At 34.3% G+C, this 20,525-nt stretch overlaps 2 protein-coding genes and 2 non-coding genes across 5 annotated transcripts; 3 read left to right on the top strand and 1 right to left on the bottom strand.

Moving 5' to 3' along the window:
- The first annotated feature begins 4,072 nt into the window (after nt 1-4,072).
- Nucleotides 4,073-4,155, top strand: LOC147385343 (small nucleolar RNA R12). The gene has a single exon (XR_015172360.1). It is a non-coding gene; the product is annotated as a small nucleolar RNA R12 (small nucleolar RNA).
- Nucleotides 4,156-4,231: 76 nt separating this feature from the next.
- Nucleotides 4,232-4,322, top strand: LOC147385344 (small nucleolar RNA SNORD24). Its single transcript, XR_015172362.1, has one exon. It is a non-coding gene; the product is annotated as a small nucleolar RNA SNORD24 (small nucleolar RNA).
- Nucleotides 4,323-5,185: 863 nt separating this feature from the next.
- Nucleotides 5,186-9,979, bottom strand: LOC147385345 (antitermination NusB domain-containing protein). The gene is made up of 7 exons (XM_086423916.1): nt 9,616-9,979; nt 9,459-9,535; nt 9,205-9,339; nt 7,510-7,564; nt 7,233-7,320; nt 5,766-5,864; nt 5,186-5,652 (listed from the first exon to the last, which is right to left on the bottom strand). The coding sequence occupies exons 1-7, from the start codon at nt 9,927-9,929 to the stop codon at nt 5,527-5,529; spliced, it is 894 nt and encodes a 297-aa protein (XP_086280042.1). The 5' UTR covers nt 9,930-9,979; the 3' UTR covers nt 5,186-5,526.
- A 1,653-nt stretch (nt 9,980-11,632) lies between these two features.
- ING2 (PHD finger protein-like protein) lies at nt 11,633-16,219 on the top strand. Of its 2 annotated transcripts, none has more exons than XM_086423837.1 (7): nt 11,633-11,792; nt 11,876-11,947; nt 12,056-12,246; nt 13,795-13,858; nt 14,586-14,842; nt 14,937-14,975; nt 15,898-16,219. In XM_086423837.1, exons 1-7 carry the CDS (start codon nt 11,747-11,749, stop codon nt 16,000-16,002), a joined length of 774 nt encoding a protein of 257 aa, XP_086279963.1. In that variant the 5' UTR covers nt 11,633-11,746; the 3' UTR covers nt 16,003-16,219. The 2 variants fall into 2 exon arrangements, with proteins under 2 accessions (XP_086279963.1, XP_086279964.1); XM_086423838.1 differs by having other exon boundaries at nt 12,070-12,246.
- Nucleotides 16,220-20,525: the final 4,306 nt, after the last annotated feature.

The raw sequence follows: 20,525 nt of genomic DNA on the forward strand, positions 1-20,525 counted from the left end.
AATAAATGAATGATTGAGAGAATAAGTAAAACTTGGGGGGTGCAAATAGAACCTCTCTTTTATTTATTTTGAATCGCGATTATCTGATTACCTAACGTGATGCATCAAGATACAAAAAATGTGTATCTCAAGGCATATAGATCTATGATTCCCAAACTAGCCATATTAGGAGAGTCAATTGAGTGTGCCTCGTGGTAGGGGTGCACATTGGATTGGATAAATCCGAGAACCGAATCAATCCGAAGCTTTTGGATTGGATTGGTTCAGATTAAATACACCCACGATCGGGTACGGTTTGAAATAAAAAAAATCCGGTTAATTCGGTTCGGTTCCGGATTAAGAATATAACAATCCGAACCGTAATATATATATATATATATATATATATATATATATATATATATATATATATTTTTTTTTAAAAAAAATTATTTTCTTTATTCTCTCTTCTCCTTCGAATCGAATTTGGGGGAAATCTATAAATCGAGAAACCTAGCCGTCGTCTTCCCGGTCGTCTCCCTCGCTCCACCTCGTCGGAAAACATAGAGGACTCTCTCTCTCTCTCTCTCGAAACCTCGTCGCCGTCTCCTTCGCTCACCTCGTCGGAAAACACAGAGATCTCTCTCTCTCTCTCTTGAAACCTCGTCGCCGTTCTCGGTCGTCTCCCTCCCTTACCTCACCTCGTCGGAAAAAACAAAGGTAACTCTCTCTCTCTCTCTCTTTCTCTTGTTGCCGTTGTTCTCGCTCGTTTCGAAAACGACTTCGTTTTTGCTCGGATGTTCCCTTCGAACATAAATTTAACTGTGTGTGAGTTTCGCTCGGATTCTCTGTGTGAAATTCAAGAATATAAATTTCTGATGTATTCGAACAGAAATTTTAGAATACTAGAAAATTCAGAACAGAAAATTTATTTTTAATTTTATTCGAACATAAATTTTTAATTGAAAATTCTAATGTTCCTGGTTATTCGAACATAAATAATAGATTAGAAATTTTAAACATAAATTTTTAATTCTATATTTTCGATGAATCAGAGAAATGGAGAGGTGGAATAAAATAGAAACTTTCTGATGTTCATTTTTATTCGAACAAAAATTTTAGAATAGAAATTTTATAACAGAAATTTCAAAACAAAAATTTCATAACAAAATTTCAGAACAGAAATAGAAATTTCAAAATAGAAATAGAAATTTTCTCTTATTGTTTTCATGATTTTTATTTTTAATGTGTTAAAATAATAAGTATTTTGGATTGATTCATGATTTTTATTACTATTAGATTAGTTCATTATTTTTTAATGATTTTTATTACTATTGAAAATATTAAGTATGAGAACCGAGAATCGAGAACCGATCCGAACCAATCCGAACAAGATTTGATTGGATTGGTTCGGTTCTATAGGGTAATTGGATTGATTCGGTTTCAAAGTTGTAGAACCGATCATGTTTGGTTCGGTTCCAATTTTGCTAAAATCCGAACCAATCCGAACCATGTGCACCCCTACCTCGTGGGGTAGTCAGATTATCACAACCCGTTTATTTTTTTACATGAGTCTAATCATAATTGTAAACAACTATCGAAATTGTTTGGACAACCTTTTTAATGCCTGAAGACTTTGTTTTAATCTTTTATTGGAGTGTGATAAATAATTAAAAAAATTAGTGTATAATAAGTAGAAGTTGGAGTGCGAATAGCAGCTCTCAAAACCACACAATACCTTAGAATGAGTTAATTTGATTCTTACTAAGGAAAACAAACTTTTTCTCACTATTGAGTTTTGATGGGTTACTTTGTTGTATAAGCCATTGTTCCCTATGGAGTATCTTCATCAATGGCTAGGATCTTTTATAGTGTCACTTTAGATGATGAAATGGGATTCAATTTAAAATTTGCATAAATTTCTACCAGCACACCATGTATATGAAACAAATTTGGTAACTCTTTTCTTTTAGTGAAAGTAATTCTAAATTTAAATTGTCATTTATGCGAAAAAACGAAATAACAAAGATAAGAGAAATTGCACAAACACAAGGATTTACACGTTTAAACAGTGTGCCAATGCCCATATATCAGAATAAGAACAATTACTATTTTCTCTCAAGTTTTAGTCATAGAAATCTATATTTATAAATCCGAGAGTAGCTAAAACGTGTTTTATTTCCCCAAAATATTTAATTGATTTAAATTTTAAAAAAAAACTTATTAATGTGTTAAACTACATTTATGGTGGGCAAAAAATTTAGAGCACTATGGCACATGGTGGGCATAGGGTTGTTGCAACCCAACTCCCCCCAAGAAAAGAAAGTGCAACCCTGATTTGATTTGATCTGATATGTGGAATCAGATAAAAGGTGGGTACCAAATACAATTACATGGTCCTACCCTTTCTTTTCTAATTAGGATACAGCATTTTTTAGGAAAATTATTAAATAAGGATATTTATTTATTTAGAGCCCGTTTGGATATAATAATAAAAAAAGAGTTTTTGACTTTTGAAAGTTAAAAAGTTATAAAGTCTGATTGAATTCATTTTAGAAAATAATTTTTAAAAGTAAAAATTCCATACTTTTTAAAGAGAAGAAGGAAATTACTTTCTATCTTCTAAAAGTTATTTTCTTCATTGTTATTTTCTACTTTATATTCAAATGGACTCCTATTTAAGAATTAAAAGTATGACTGAGTGGGTGTCAAATCGTACAACCATATTAATAAGTTGATACCAATCAACTCCCACTTTTTAACCATATTTATAGATTCCTTCTAATTTTAATTAAATTTTTGGTTGTTGTACAATCGATTGTCCAACCAATGGCTGAGATGGTATTTCAGTGTATGGAAATTGTTTACAATGATACAGGAACGACTCCATTGTATACATTTTCAGGGATTTCCCCCAATGATATAAAGCATGATGATGATATATTGGGCATGTTGTTTTTGATCATGTATTGCCTCACCTCCGTCATTACTTTGATTAAATCTGCTAACGCCGATGGTGCTGGTGAGTCTCTTTTCCTCTTTGTTTGTCAACCTCGCAATAATAATTTTGAAAAGAATAATGATAAACTGAATAATATATATATTATCCTAAAAAAAAATCAATCAATTTCGAAACTTCAAACCCCTATTTTGAAAAATGTTTAGCTCTCTTTAGGGTCTCTTAAAGTAAATTAAATTTATTGAAAAAGGGTTTTGTCTAGTTATCGGCATAATCTTTTATCAAAATGCTTGAACTTATACCCAAATTCAAACCTAGAGATTCAATTATTGTTTTATTTATACTCGAATCAAATCTGAAAATTTCGATCGAATTCGATTTTGGGTACTTGAATATACAACCATACCCTCTTTCTACACAGGATTAAAACCGTGGATTGAAGATGATTGGGTTTGGGAAGAAAAATCAAGGGTTTTTACTACAATTTTAATACAAGGGCATTTAAGATCATTCTATATTAGTTTATTAGAGAAGATGAAAGTCAAGGGGGTATGTTATTAGTTTTAAAAAACAGGGGCATCTCAAATATTTATCAAAATGAGGATGGAAATCTTCAAATCGAAATAATTACCTTCAAATCCGAAACCCTTGAAACAATTAGGGTTTTCTCTCTATCTATAAATACATCTCTGGGCATTAGGGTTTCTCGTTGGGATAAAAGTTCTGAGCTTGGCTCTAGAACTCTCAAAGCCTGGCAGATCAATATTTGGGTTCTGTATTTTTGTCAAAATCTCCAAACCCCTATCTGCGTTTTCACCAAATCTATATTTTTATAAATCTCTTAGCCATTTTTTTTTCTAATTTCAAAATAGATCTTGTTCTTCACAGCTTGTTTTGGTATTATTTGAGTCTGAAAAAAAGCCTAAGATTGCAATTCTTTGATGCTTGTATATTTAAGTGCAACAAGGAATCTATCCTTAGGCAACAAGGAAATCTGCCTTTTAGCTCTGATAATCCTTTTGTTTTTCTTCAAAAATAGGATTTTTCGGTGACAAGGTAGAGATATTTACTTATTTTTTCCATAATTTTTCTATTTATTGTTTAAGTTGTTTGGATGATTCTGTGCTTTTTATGGTGTTGGATGATGAAGAAAATCAGACGGATTCCCACTGATTTTGTGTTAAATATGATTTCATAACCAGCTACTTCTGACACACCATAGCAATTCTCCATGAAAAAAGTCTTTTTTTTTTTTCTTTTTGAAGTTTTTAACTAATAATAATAATATGTGAAAGCCTGTGATGTGAGTGATATTTGCTACTCTTGATGGGGTTTTTAATATTCCCCCATTTGATGATTCTTGTCCACCAAGATCTCTGAGGCTTCCATATCAATTCTTATTTTTTATTTTCTATTTCTGATTATTTTTAAGTTCTTTTTATGGATTCTGCTGTTCTTATCTTATTATTTTAAAGGAAACAAAATTAATATTACTGCAATAGTAAATATATATATATATATATATTGAACAGTTAATAGCCTTTGAAACATCCAAAGATTTTTTGAAAAACTTTTGGATTAAAGAAGGAATTATTAAGTTTAAAATGATGGATCAAGAAAGATTTAAAAGTAAACAGGAAAATGGAGAATCAACCAAATATAGACCATATCCCAAAAGTCATTCCCAGAGAAACCCATTAAGTAAAAAAAGAGGAAGTCCACCATGTTTGGATTGACAAGAGAGAAATTGGGATAAATTCGGACTTTGAAATTTTAAAATGTCTTAAAGAAAGGAAATTTCTTTTCTTTTGGAGATTCTCTCCACCTAACAATCCAACCTCCATCTAACAATCCAAACAAGTATAATCTCATTCTCATCCATAAAAAATGTTATATTACCATTTTTAAACTATATGTAACTTTCTTTCAAACTCTTTCCTCTTGATTTGAAATATTTGTGGGACATTTTCTATCCTCTCACAATATTTGACAGTACAATGTTTACTTGTTCAGAAATTTCTTCCTTCTCTCCACCAACGTATTTTCAAAAGATTCTTGCTTCCTCCAAGCATCAGTGTACCCATATCTCACAGTGCATCAAAAGATGGTTAATTCACGAGATTCAACTTGATGAAGCAAGAATTGTTCATCAATTGCGATCTTACTTATATCTATAATTTTATAGAGATGAAAGCAACATAGTGAGCGAGGAAGGGTGAGATGCCATTTTCAAAACAAAAAAAAACAAGCAGCAAACATCAATATAGACCTCATTTCTGAAGTTGGTTTCAGGGTACATTGTCAATAAATCTTACATTGTATTCAAACACCAAACCTTAACCAAAAGAACTCATATGGTTTCACCCCATATTGATGCTAAGAAGAAAAAAAAACAAAGATATCCATTGCTTCTTTACCATACCACTTTTTTCTTTTAGTTCTGATGATGGTTTCATGGAAGAAGCTGTTACTCAGCTCTCTCCCATGCTAACCAACCAGTAATCAAAAATGGGGTTCTTTGGTAGTAAGAAAGTAGAGTGGAAGATGTAGGCTCATATCAATGACACAGCGTTATACTCCTCTCTTTTTCAGGGTTTAGATTCCAAGGGCTGAACCACATTTTTTCGACCGTGGTCCTTGATGAAAGTTCTTAGGCACCCATTGATTATGCGCGGAGCTGTCCCATCACAGAAACGTTTTGCAAGATCGACCGCCTTCATCAATAGCCATATATTTGAATCAATAAAATGAAATTGCGAAAAGATGCCGGAAAAAAAAAAAATTAAAGAAAAAGTATGGAGTGTTGGAAGGGAAAAGAGAAACTGACTTCATTAATGACAATTTGGTGTCGTGTGCCTAACAGCATTATTTCTGCCATTGCCAAGTGAAGAATACAGAGTTCCAGGATCCTGCTTCCTGGCTCATTCTGCGGCATTTTTTATACAGAGGAAATTAGTAATCCATAGCTCTATTAGAAGAGATCCCATTAACAATAAGGCCAAATTTATCACTCATGGGTGCATGGAGAGAACCACAAATCAGCTTCTTCTTAAGATCATTCTTAAATGATTTTTTCGAATAGCAGAAAAAAAGGCAGTTTCATTTTTATCTTTCTTTGGAGTTTTGAAAGAGAGGTCAACAGGAGAGAACCCAAGGTGACATCAAGATAAACCACATGTCCAAATTTGTTATCTACTCGACGACCCAAAGTGACATCAAGAGAAACCACATACTCAACAACCAATCAAGCATTAAAAATTCAATGATAATCTGTTTGGAGAGTAACAGAACTCTTTATTTTTATTTTTTTTGTTATTGCAGGATATGCCCACACCCCCACCCCCTTTTGGGATGGGACCAGTCCCAACAATCGCCCATGAACATCTTTGCCTCCGGCTTTTATTTTATATGGATATAGGCATACATTTCTATACTTATTGATCAAGTAATAAAGGGCTTTTACAGTGAGAGTTTCCAAAGATATAAAATAAGAGAGATTCTATTGCCACACCAACTAATATGAAAATCACCAAAGAATTAGCCACATTTGGGGTGGTGTTAGCAAAAGTTGGTGTGGCAACCGAAGTGCTCTAAAATAAAACTGTTAAGAATGATTAGTACGAGCAGCTCCAACAGGGATACCCATCCCCATGCCCATTTATGGGTAAACATGTGCTTATGGATAGTTTCTTTGGATATTCATGGGATATGCACTCCAACCAAGCTACCCAAAAAATCACTATCCATAAATATTTTAATAATTTTTTAAGAATAATACTGAAGTGACCTCAATATTGTACCTCATATCGCACCTCCTGACGTGAAAGTGTGTAGGAACCACAAATGCTTTTCATCAAGATACAAGTCGAAAAGTATTTATGGTTCCTACACACTTTCACGTTAGGATGTGTGATATGAGGTACAATCTTGAGGTCACTCCAGCACGACTCTTCTTAATTCAACTCAAATTTCAAACAGCCTGAAATTGTAATATTTTTCATTCAACTGTCTGAAATGTTTTCCCTCCAAAAAAATGGAGAAGCCGTGTGGAGCTAGCCATTTTGGGTCTTGATAATCCCACGACCCAAAATGGCAGCTGAGAGGGGATGGGTAGTGGGTTAGGTCGTGTGTTGGAGTTGCTCTAACAACCAAATTAACAATATATAGCTAAAATTCCCACACACAAAAAAAAGGAGAAAAAAAAAAAAAAGGAAAAGCAATGATTGAACAATTCAAATGATGGAGAAGCAGAAATCAAGAAATCAATATAATCAAAAAGCTCTATATCACACACCTTCCAATTTGGAGGGGCTATTTTATCGATAACAAGGACATTTTTGTCCCAATCCTTCACAACTGCAACCAACATTTTCTTCGTCAAACTGTAACAAATAATAGAAGACGGAAAAAAAAAAAAAAAAGAGTTAGTTCAACTACAGTTCTAAAGAAATCATCCTTGTAGGGCTATTGAAATCAAGATTCCCATGCAGTTGACAAAGATCATAGGAATGGTGCTTCATTTTCTTTTAAATAAGAACAAACAAATAACTTGAAGGATGGGAGAGTGATACCGCAAGATGAGTTTACTGTATACCAACTTTGGAGGAGCCGAAAGGACTTGTGCTTCTGAGACACATGAACACAAAGGAATTTATCATTCATGCCTAAAAAGATTGTGCAATAACAAAAGAAAAATAAAAAAATGGAGCAGATACAGTATTACATAGGAGCTATACTTGGATAGTTCGTGTTTCCTTATGGATTTAAATTTGCTGTTCTATAGAACTCGAGCTATCATAACAGTAATATATAATTTCTTCTTGTTGGAGGATGTGTATGACCTTTAAAGATATCACCAATTAATAAATTTTACAGAAATATCTTGCACCCCTCCTGCTTCTAGATCTCCTCACCCTATCTAACCCCCCATCCACCCCACCAGTGTAGGATTTTATGCATAAGAGGTATGCCTAAAGTCCTACACCATAAAGTCTAACTTTAAATCTAGCATGGTAGTACAGTTAGTTTTGGATTCTAGATGATTAGAAATTTGAGTTTCTATCAACAGAATTTGAAATGAGAAACACAATTCTAACATATTTTTATATAGGAGAAGAACCGTTTTCCTAAGTCCCGTTCTCTCATCCCAATGCTTCACGTTTACGAATAGTTTATACATGTCAAACCAGATAAGTATTTCTTGGTTAGCTAACAACCATGCACAGTTAACATATATTATAGTATGCTCAACACAATATATCAAAGTTCGAGAAAATGTTCAGGGGATGAATTTATTTGGAGTTTTGAGTCAATCCATTAATAAATGTAGTTCATGGGCAAAAATCGAGTTATTTGGATCTTGGAGGATTGACAGGCACAACGAAAAACAAATCCAGTTAGTTTCTTCTTTTTTGTGGGGATGGGTAGAAAAGGCTCATGTAAGAATCCAGTAGATTAGAGTTGATCCCCCAATAGCGAATCAAATTGCACCAATCTCAATCCTTTTGACCAAGGCAAGGATTCAACAATCACTTAATCAATGTTAAAAAAAAAAGAGGTTTTGGTTGAGGACTTGAGGGGCACAAAACAATTTCAAGAGATCTATTCTATGACAATCTTTCTTTTAGTTGATTGAGTTGTCTCTAAATGACATATCTCATCCCAGTCACCAAAATGACCACTGGTACCTATACTTGACTCTACTACTTCCCAAATGGTAAGGTGGCCTAAGTTGTGCAAGTCGTGACCTTGCTTTTTCTTCTTCTTTTTTTATTTTATTTTATTTTATTTTATTTTTTATTTTTACAAGTGAGTTACCGACTTATAATCAGTAGTTGAAGGTGGGTTTTGAACCTAGGTCATGGTATCAACACTTACAGACTTTAACCAACTCAGCAAACTGACACCTTCATGTAGTGACCTTGCTTATTGATGTGGTGTATTGAACATGAAAGTGCCACTTAGCTACGTTGGTAAAGGCTTGAGGATACTTGATCCCATGACCTAGGTTCAAATCCCGTTGAACCCACATTCACCTCCGTTAACCACTAACCCCTTGCTTGCCTAGTAGGGAGAAAAAATTAGTGTACTCAACATTCTTAAAGCATGGTAAGAAGAAAATTATAAGCCATTGCATTACAGCGGTATACAACTCAACCGTGCAAAAATAAAATATAAACACAAATATCATGACTAGAAATGAATTCCCCAACGAAAAATCCACATAAATATCATGAAACAAAGCATTTGAAATATATATATTATACCAATTGCAGACTCCTTTTCTATCTTGCTCAACAGTTCCTCTGCTTCTTCTTCTGTATTCGTCGAAACAGGAGGTCCACTGAAGCTCATATGATTGTATTCCAATAACAATGACTTGTCAAATTCGTTTGCAGGTTCTGAGGTAAAAATGACGAGTAAATTATTGAAAAATAATATTTGGGTATCAGTAAATTAAATAATTTCAATCCATAAAATTTAAAATATTTATGTTACTGAGGGATTAAAAGAAAATTACCTCTTCTGCCATTCACTCGCTTCTCAAACAATCGAACTGGGTCAGACCCTTCTAAACAGGAAGCATAAACAATCATTCTGCAATAAAATTCCTTCAAATTTCAAACCAACTAAAAATTAAACATTAAAAAAAAACAAAAAACATTATTCTCACTTACAGGGCAAGCTCTCTAGCGGCTCTGGGGCTGCAAAACCTTCCGCTCTTATCGATTTTCGGCAACATGTCTTTAGGAGAAGACACAGAATCAGTAGCTTTCTCCAAGGATTCAGTAACAGATAAAGCCGGAGAAAGAAGGGAACTTTGAGGAGTTGATAAAAAGATTCGATTTTTCACCCAAAACTGAGAGAATTTTATCTGTTTGGGATGGAAATTAACTATTTGGGTCTGGTGAAAGGGAGGAGATGAGTTGTAAAAACCACATTTAAGATTGGGTTTTGGAAAAGAGAAGCTTAGAACAGAGCTTCCCTCCATCTTGATGTTTTTGCTTCCCCCACAGGTTTCAAGAGCTCACTCACAGAGGATAACAGTATGTGGTTTTATAGCCAGGCGACTGGCGAGATAATTACAGTTATAGAAGTCAAGGGTATTTTAGTCATATCATATTATTATATATCTTACAACTCCCGTTTTTAGTAAAACATTTTACCATAAAAATCGAAGAAAAAAAATATATTAAACGGAGAATTTTCTATTTTATTTTTACTTACAAACAAGGCATTTAGGTGGTGAAGGTGAAAATGGGTTTCATGGGATTTTAACCTAGGTCATGGGATCAACTCTCCTCAAACCTTTACCGCATAGCTAAGTGACAACTTAAAACAATGTGTATGATACTAGGCTGACATGGACATGTGCATGGAATCATGGTTCAAATCCTGGGACGACACATTCTTGAAATCGAAAATGTTCAAAGCTTTGATTTTTATTTTTTATTTTTGAAAATGAGAGAAGAATGAATGGGGGAGATAAGAATGAAGGAAAAGTGAGTGATTTTGGTGAGGTCGTCAGATCAAGTAACTTCCTCCTCATCTTTTTCTTCTTCAATTTTTTTTTTATCCTCTCCTTTTGAAAAAATAGAAGGACTGCTGAATACCAAGATGTTTTTGAAAGTGAAATGCCCTAGACTTTGGTACTCTTTAGAAGATTGGGGTTGTTTGAGATATAAAAAAAAATCGTATATTTTTGTAAATATTTAAGAAATCTTGGGTTTTCAAATTGATGATATGCTTATTGACCACAGTCTTCTACGGAAGACTTTGCTAAAAGGTTAACTTAATGTATGTTTTGTAATGTTTCAGCATTGTTTCAATTTTCTTAAAAATCAAAACTTTGAACGAAAACAAGATTTTAAACCATGTATGAAATCATAGATGTTTTTTTTCTCAAGGTATGTGTGGAAACATATACGATTTCATGCACACCTACACGTAAGAGCAATGTGAAGGTTGTAGGAAGTTAGTATAGAAATGGCTCAAATTAAAGAGGCCTATAGCTTAAAGGATTAGGGCATGCGAACTTTGGACCAGAATCCCTCCTCGTCCACAACCAATTTAAAAGGGTAAGGTATTTTCATCACCTTTGAGAGTAAGGAAATAATGGCATTTTGAAAAATCCAAACATCTTATAAATAGATATAGATCGAAGTAACAATTTATTGAATGAACCACATTTCCTCTCATGTGTCACCAGTCCATTAACGAAAAGGGATTGGGAAAGTTGAACCTAATTTGGGCAAAATTGGTATTTATCGAACAAATCACACTCCTTTGTATAGATTAGGAGTCCATTGATGAGGCATGGCTAGGAAAAGCTGAATCCAATTTGGGAAAAAAATGAATTTATCGAACAAACTGCACTACTTCATATAGGTCAAGAAGCCATTGATGAGAAGGGATTAGCGAAAGCTTAACCCAATTTGGGGAAGAATTTAAGATTTTGGCAAAGGTTGAGGGCATTTCAGTCACCTTACGTTAGTTTTAAGGAGAAACCGAAGTCAAGATTACGTCATCACTTCAGCATTATTTTCTTCTACTTTATAATAGGATGATGTGCGGTCGCTATATTATATAAGTTTGGTGTATAACCACAATATAATGGTGTGGTAATATCACATCACTTGAACGGTTGAACTACGGCACGAGAGAAGTAAAGTACCTACAATGCCCTTATGTATTTTCAATCGACCAAAATACCCTTATCCGTTGAAACTTCAAACCTGGTTTCGTCCCCCTCTCGAGGTCAACAAGAGAGGGAAAAAACAAAAAAAGGAGAAACCCTAGAAACAGAAAATGGCGATTGCGAGAACAGGGGTTTACGTCGATGATTATTTAGAGTGTAAAAAACTCAAATTTCTCACCAATTTATTCTGAAATATCTAGATTTTATCTAATTATTTGTTTATTTTTTCGAATTTCAAGATTCAAGCACATTACCGGCAGAGCTTCAGAGGCTTCTGAACACTATGAGAGAGCTAGATGAGAGGTCTCAAGGTTGGATTTTTCATTAAAAAAATATATTATTTTAATAATAACAAGTTCGTTTTTTGATTTTATTGCTGTAAAATCTTGATTTTATTTGATTGTTGGTTTTCATGGAAGCCATGATCAACCAGACGAGAGAGCAGACAAAGTATTGTTTGGGGTTTCCTTCTCAAAGCTCGAAGAGAGGGAACCAGGAAGAAGATGAGGCAGCATTCGAGAAGATACGAAAGGAGATTGAGGCGAGCCAGGAGAATGCATTGAGCCTATGCACTGAGAAGGTCTTGCTCTCGCAGCAAGCGTATGACCTCGTAAGAATATTTCATTCAGTTTTTGAAATTGGGTTTGGTTTAATTTGTTATAACTTATACAAACTGTATGAATTAATAGACAGCCAAGGCCTTAGAATTAAAATTGGAATTAAAGCCAAACTAACAAGATAACTCGTTCTCTAACAACATCGTAAAGTCCTTATTGAAAGTGACCGACTAATTGAATTCATTGTACTCTTTTTGAGTACCCCTCTAAACTCTAATATGTTTGCATTATCTCGATCAAGAGTCCTAAATCCATACTTAGTCCAGATGCCCAAACATCCAAGGCCACTTCCCAATTGGGTTTTATTTAAGTTTATTAAAGGCATGAGAAGCTTACGCCTCGAGACCCAACTCAAGGTGAGGCTCATTAAAAAGGACCTACAGCGCAAGGAAGATACACAAAAACAATTGAAGGATATACCTTTGATCAAGAAGCACCCAATATGGATACTCATCATGCTAATTTTCTATTTCTTCCTGTATTTTAAGATTTCTAGAGTTTGCCCATGCCTACAGCACAAGCTTCCTCGTTGGGTTTAAGGGGGTAGAAGAGGAAAGACAATAAAGTTGGAGGGGGTATTCTTGAAGGAGTCCTGAAGATTCGTAGAGGATTTAATCCCAACCCCTCTTTATATGGGGGATAAAGGAAATGGGTTCCACTGTTGTGTTTTATTATATAGATTTATTGTATTTTCTATTTCCTTCCCCTGTGTTCTTCTTCTATTTATTTGTTATTTCCCTCATGTAACATAGTTGGAGCATTTAGAAATAAATTAAAATATAAAGTAATACTATTTTGTATTACTGTTATTACAGGATGTTAAACTTGGAATTTGATTTTGTGGATTTGAAACTTGAAATTTGGAAATGATGGCTACCCTAATTTTTCTATATTTCAATGCGAATTATTTATGTATGTTATATTATTTATTTAAAATTTCCATAAATGTGAGGCTTACACCTTGAGGCACTGGCCAATCGAGTATCTTGCTTTAAGCTTCCGCATCTAAAAACAGTGGACTTAAAATTCAGCCTTGAGGCATTGGCCCATCATGCACCTCTCTTTACGCCTCAGCATCTTAAAACATTGGACTTTGATTCTTGAATTTAATTTCTACAAGAAGTCTTCAATAATTTGTTCAATATGGTGCACTGTAGGCATCCATATTGTAAATAAGGACATAAAGCTCACTGTCAGACTAAGAAGGTCACTCTTAATCAGCACAATCTTCCTGCATTGGGACTGGCATTGAGTTTTCTAGGACAACAGTCCATGCCTAAATCTCTCCATGACTGGATCCCTAGGAACCTTTGATCTGTAGCTAACCTCTAACTGCATACCAAGATGAGAAGACAGGAAAGTACTAGTGCCATACCTAAGGCTTCTGCTAAAGCCTTTATTTCTTCTATATTCCCAACCCCAAAGACCTTTCTCTTTGCCATGTTGATGCTAAGATCGGAAACAACCTGAAAACAAAATAGAAGCTTCTGTTAACATCATGAGAAGTTTGAAACCTCAATCTTTTGAATTTCTTCTGGCAGATAGATAGCCATGTGAAAAGGCTCGACGAAGATTTGAACAACTTTGCAGAAGATCTAAAGCAAGGTATTATATATTAAACCTTTTATAATCTAAATTTTAATTGTTGGTTCTTAGCATCATTGGTTTTTGATTTGGGACTGAACTACCAACTGTTTCATGGGTTTGACTAATCCAACGAACAATAATGAGAACATAACTGTGAACTCCGCTCCATGTGGCTTACTTGTTCAGGTTGTCACTTTTGTTCCAATAGAGTCTTATTACAATACTGAAATATCTTGAGAAGTATCTGGTGGATCGAAGAGTAATCCAATAGTGTTTTAATATGAGGGATATAGTGTGATAATGATAGTATCTTAGTATTATAAATACCAGGGTTCTGCCAAGTCTGGATCACTCAATCAAGTCTTATCTTGGAGATGACTTACACTGAAGAATAGCCTGTTTCTTATGACCTAATCATCAATACTTGGACTTTTTCTGGATCGATGTTTATGACTGTCCAAAACAGTGCAAGTTTGATGATGGTTTGGATCCTTGGATCAAGCCAATTCAAGGACTGTCAACCGGTGTCCATACAGAATATATAAATCTAGATAGAGTTGAATGGGATTCGTGTTGCCAACCCAATATTTAAGATAAGGCGTAGGTGATGATGATGGTGATAATCTTGTAAGTATGGCCCTGTAGTTTCAAAATATCGTTTGAGTTTCCTATATTGAAACTAAAGCTAAGGTCGCTTATGGATGGCTGTTGACTTGTTTTTTCTTATTTATTTGTTTCTTCCCAGAGGGAAAGATACCACTAGATGAGCCAGCAATCCTTCCTCCTCTACCTTTAGTCCCGAAAGATGAAAAACGAAAGTCATTGTTTGGAACACCTCAATCAAAGAGGCCTGACTTCAGAGAGAGAGATTGGAACCAGGAACGTGATAGGGATTTTGAGCTCATGCCTCCTCCAGGCAGCCATAAGAAGAGTATTCCACTACCTGTTGATGTTGATCAACCCATTGATCCAAATGAACCGACCTATTGCATCTGTCACCAGGTTTAGTTACACTGATATTTCATTCATACGCTCTGTTAGTCTTCGACGGCCCTTACATCTGGATTATGATACTTGATTTCTAATGATTTTATAGGTGTCATTTGGAGACATGATTGCATGTGACAATGACAATGTGAGTCCCTTTTCATTTTATATATTTCAGGTCACTTTTATTTTTATTTTAGTGTGAAAGCAACTGAACTGGAGAATGACTTCTCTCACAAGTTCTTTATGCCCATATTATGTGAGAGTACTGTTTTGCAGTAAGTTTCCATTATTTTCATTACTGTTCTTTCTTTATATCTAGCGTGGAAGTATGGGTTGGACACACGCGTGAGTACACACACACACACACACACAAATACACTCTTAAAGAGGCAGATTCAAAGGGAAGTCTCAGGCACGATGGCCTTGGAAAACCAATGATTGCAGCTCAATTCTGTGAGTTTTATGATAATTTTGAGAGTTAGATAATAGAAAATTTTGATGTCATTAAGCAACAAGGTATAGATAAGTATTCTGTTGATATTAAAAGACAGTAAAATAGATAAAAATCATTTAGAACTTCGAACTGACAAATTCTACTTATTCTAGTTAAGAGGCCTGTATAACCCGCCAGGAAGCTTGATATATTGACACATACAATTTTAATCTGATATTATTAATAGATATAGATTGCATGTGTATACGTTCATATCATTTTAAATAAGTATACAATATAAGAAAGTGTATCTCATCCTCATCCTCAAAGCCTTGTCCCAAAACATTTTGGAGTAGAACTATGTAAATGTTATGGGAATCAAGTATATATGTTGGGACTGTTGTTGTGTCTTTGTTTGGCATATAACGCGTCAAGTTTTGATAGTGTCCTTGCTGCACTGCATTCATCAGAATAGGATGATGGGCTATCATGTGTATTTGTACCATTGAACTCTAAATCTTTTCATTTTGCACACTTTCCATGCACCATATCTGTGGGTTGTTATGACATGTTTATCAACTGTGAGTTGGAAAATCTCGCTGCTTATGTCAAATTTGTGTGTTTTCTTTGACAGTGTCAAGGAGGTGAATGGTTCCATTATGCGTGTGTTGGGCTCACACCAGAAACAAGGTTCAAGGGAAAGTGGTACTGCCCTACTTGCAGATTGGTACCATCGTGATTTATATTTAACTTCTGATCTTTCCATTAGCTGGAATATGAGCTACGAGACATGTCTGGCTAGGCAAAAGAAGTATAAATTGCTTATCGAGTTGCTCAGGTTGATATATTTTGATGTACCTGTTTTTGATATACGTTCATTTGTGGGAAATTCTTTTGTTGATGGAATGAAAACCATAGCTGATGAAATGAAAACAACTAAAGTTGTTCGGGGGACATTTTTAGTAATTGGGTTTTCTGCAGAAATGCAGTATGGGAAAAATTCCAGTATAATTTGTGAACTTTCTAACAGTGATCATCAATCATCAATCATCAATCTCTCCCAAGTATTTATAAGAGAACCTATATTTCAAATTCAAGCAATTTTTATTTTTTTTATTGATCGTTAAAGAGTGGTGGGGTTGGTCAGAGTGTATGATTGAGCTTTAGAATCAGATCATTTTTCATTTGTGATAGTAAAAATAAGATTCTTCAATCTTTTTTATTTCAAAGATGTGTCCATTTGCAAGTGCTGTGGGATTTGGTTGGAAAGTAATAGGAGGGTTTTTCAAGGGATCAAATCCTCTTCTCATGATATCAGTATTTCAATTCTTGGGCTTTTATTTATTATTAATATATTGGTGTAAACTCCTTTTTTAGTTTTAAGAGAGTATTTTTGAAGAGTTTTTATTTAGTTGGGAGTCTATGTGCTCGGGGTAGTTTTTCTTGCTTTCTTTGCTTTGACGTCGGTCACCTGCCTTTGTACTTTCTATCTTTTTCAGCAATAAAGTTAAGAGTTGTGCTGGAGTGACCTCAGCTGGGGACACCTTGATGTGGTGGCACATGCATGTCCGTAGATGCATTTTACTCATATCTCAAATAAAAAGCATCTACGGGCATGCACGTGCCACCACGTCAAGATGTCCCCCACAAAGGTCACTCCAGCATTAATCATCAAGTTACACTTATCAAAAAAAAAAAAATTGTTTCCAATCAATTGAATGGATTGGGTTGCAAAGTCAGACAACAATTTTTACATGTTGGTTGTTATATGTTAGTATGTTATGAAAGAGAGGGATTTTGCAAAAATGATGGAGTAAAGTAGTGTCAAGCCCTGACGTGAATGTCTATGGGAACCATAGATGCCTTCTCTTCACTTCTCTCCGTTTCTCACAATCCAAACAAACTATTAGTGTATGTGGTGTGTCCAAAGGTGGACCAAATATATTTTTGGGTCAGTGGATCCCATGGACTCTTCAGCATTGTATTTTTAAACACAAATACTTTCCTGACTAACTTAGGTGGTGTTTGTTTCCGCTTCAAAACGTGGATTTCAGTGCGTTTGCGCTGAAAATCTGAGTTTTCCTCTCAAATTACCGTTTGTTAACGCTTTAAAATTCTGCGTTTCGAATCTGCAACTGTGTTTAACCGCAGTTTTGAGAAGCTCTTGAGAGGAGCTTTTTTTTTTCTGTGTTTGCGGGAGACACAATGACCGAAAAATAGTCGAATGAAAAAGGCGGAAATGCCCTTCTCTTCATCTCTTCTTCTCTGCTGTCGACAGAAACTCCTCTCTCGCGCACAGCTCTCTCTATCTCACACAGCACTCTCTCTCTCTCTCTCTCGCACAAATATCTTGCTCATCATCTCTTCTTCTCTTCGTTGTCGATAGAAGCTCGAACACACACATTTTGTTCTCGACAGAGCCTCTCACAGCACACCCAACGGCAGCCGATATGGACACCAGTTTTCCTCTCTCGACGGAGCCTCACACAGTACACCTCCGGCGATTATTCAGGTATCCTCTCTCTCATCTCAACCTAGCCAAAGAACCCTTGATTTTCATCTTCAAAAATCAAGAGTTTTCCTCTCTCGAAAGATCCTCACACAGCACAACCCTTGATTTTCATTTATAAATTTATAATTTTTTTATAAATCGAATATTATCGGGTATTCGACAATCTAAGTTATAGATTTATAATTTTTTTTATGAATCGAATATTATCGAGTATTCGACAATTTAATTTATAAATTTATAATCGAATCGAATGTTATCATGCATTCAATAATCTAATTTATAATTTAATAAAAAAAAAAGTATATATCGAATTGAATGTTATCAGGTATTCGACAATCTAATTTATAAATTTATAATTTTTTTTTTATAAATCGAATATTATCGGGTATTCAACAATCTAATTTATAATTTTTTTTATAAATCGAATATTATCGGATATTCGACAATCTAATTTATAAATTTATAAAAAAAATTTAATAAACTGAATCGAATATTATTGGGTATTCGACAATCTAATTTATAAATTTATAATTAAAAAAAAAATTAATAAATTGAATCAAATACTATTGGGTATTCGATAATCTAATTTATAAATTTATATATAAAAAATTAATAAATTGAATAGAATACTATCGGGTATTCTAGATTCTTGGTGGTGTTGATGTTTTAAGTCACAAGGATGAAGATGAAAAGAATTACTTGGGTGTAGAGAGGAAAAGAAAGGGGTTGGTGTAGAAATCGTTGATGATGAAGATGAAGAGGATTACTTGGGTGTAGGACTGTTGATCGAGAAATTAGAGAAGGAGAAATTGAAAAATATTGGAGATCTCAATATGATTGAAGAACCTACAGATTCAGAAAGTACTTTAGATTCTAACACCATGGGATTTTGAGATTCCTTTCTAAATTGGCTCTGAAGGTAAATCTATCTCCATTTCATCATCATTTTGGTCATTTTTTCCTTTAATTTTGATTTTAGATTTCAGTGTAAAATTTACAGAATCTGTATTTTGATTTAATATTTAAATCCTTAGTTGAGAATTTGTAAATAATTCATAAATTTTTTATACAGCTGAAGTATCCATTTGACACAGATAAATCTTGAATGAAACTGTACTTTAAATTATTTGGGTTTGCCTATAATTGAATTGGAATCCTGGGTTTAATTCCAATTCTAGCTTATTCACTCAAATAACCAAAAAAGAAGAAAAACAAAGTGATAGTTGATAGGTTCCCCTGTTTTGGACCATAATGGAATGGTGAACTATGTATTGCTATAATACCACCGGGCACAAAGTGATAGTTGATAGATTTTTTAAATAATCTGAAGGTTTTATTACCATTTTCTAGGTTTTCTGGTTGGATGAGACTCAAGTTTTATACAATAAATTTTGGAATGACATAACTAAAGCTTATCCTCATATTGAACCAAATATTAGTTATAAGAATGGGATTATGTGATGATGGTTCTTGTTAGGGATTGTTTTTTTTTTTTTTTTGAAGGGTGGTGGGTAGAGGATTTTAAGCTAATCTCATATATGTGCTTCTTTTGCATCATGTGTCCTTTTGGCTTTCTTCTTTGATTTGTTTTCACTTTACGTTGTCAAGGTACATGTCATGGGTGTTTCATTTTGTAAGACATATATATATATATATATATATTATATGTATATAATTTAAATATAAAATCGATCTATGGGCTTAAGGGTCGGCATATCTTGGAAGGAGTTTTTATTGAAGATGTGTGTATTGATTCCAGAGTCCTTTATGTGATTTTAGAGATTTTTTTTTTCAATTAAATAGACATACTAAAGGCATATGACTATGCCAGTTGTAGTTTATTGTATTATCTTATTGGGAGGAAATAGTTTTGGGTTGATATGGTGAAGATAGGTTCAGAAGTTCATCTTTTTAGTTTTCTCCCCATGTGTAAGGGGCCAATTTTTTGGAAGCTCTAGGAGTTGTTGCAAGGGGATCATTTGTTTGTTTCCTTTTCATATTGGCAGTGGAGTCTTTGGTAAATTCTTTGAGATAATAGGAATCAGGTTTGTTTGAAGGAATCAGGTTTCTATTAGGTGCTTCTCATTTCCATCTAAGATTTTTGAGAAGTGTTTTTTTGTTATTTTGAGACAATTTTTGGGCTTATATTCATCACCCCCCCCCCCTCTGACCCCTCAAAGAGATGTTATCATGACTACTTTTCGCCCGCTGGGTTTGTGAAGACAAGAAGGGGTGGATGCAAGGTGCTAGCTGCTAACATGTTGCTTGTTTTCTTCTTATTTTGGTATTCCCTTTTGGGTGAGTTATCTATTCAACGCAATTTGGAAGTTGATCATCATTTAAAAAGATTGTTGGGAGGCTTGCTTCTTGGATGTTATGTTACTTGTCTAAAGGTAGGGAATTAACTTGGGTAAAAATTATTTGTTAGTCGTTCTATCCGCCTTATCCGTTTTCCAAGCTAACATCTATTGTCAAAAAACTAGAGAGAATGATTATGGATTTTTTGTGGAATAGTCAAGATGACTTTTTTGGATACCATCTTGTTTGGGGGATAAGAAATCTTGAAGTCATGAACTCATCCCTTTTTGGGAAATTTTTTAAGAGGTTCAGGAGGAACCTAGTAGCCTTTGGAGGAGTGCAATTCTATAACACTTTTAGTGAGCCTTGTCTTGAGGCACGTTTTGTGGCATAAGCCACCTTTAATAACACTGGTTAGGATGGGCCCCTTCAATATTTATTTCGATCTCAAC

Source organism: Akebia trifoliata, chromosome 14 (assembly GCF_017979445.1).
Source record: "Akebia trifoliata isolate Shusen 1 chromosome 14, ASM1797944v1, whole genome shotgun sequence".
In the NCBI taxonomy this organism is placed as follows: domain Eukaryota; kingdom Viridiplantae; phylum Streptophyta; class Magnoliopsida; order Ranunculales; family Lardizabalaceae; genus Akebia; species Akebia trifoliata.

Coding starts and splice junctions, on each gene's coding strand:
- LOC147385345 (XM_086423916.1), bottom strand. CDS start 9,929: ATGGAGGGAAGCTCTGTTCTAAGCTTCTCTTTTCCAAAACCCAATCTT. Junction 5,865..7,232: donor TAGCCCCTCCAAATTGGAAG/GTGTGTGATATA, acceptor AAAATGCCGCAG/AATGAGCCAGGAAGCAGGAT. Junction 5,653..5,765: donor ACCAAATTGTCATTAATGAA/GTCAGTTTCTCT, acceptor CTATTGATGAAG/GCGGTCGATCTTGCAAAACG.
- ING2 (XM_086423837.1), top strand. CDS start 11,747: ATGGCGATTGCGAGAACAGGGGTTTACGTCGATGATTATTTAGAGT. Junction 11,948..12,055: donor GCTAGATGAGAGGTCTCAAG/GTTGGATTTTTC, acceptor TTTTCATGGAAG/CCATGATCAACCAGACGAGA. Junction 13,859..14,585: donor TGCAGAAGATCTAAAGCAAG/GTATTATATATT, acceptor GTTTCTTCCCAG/AGGGAAAGATACCACTAGAT.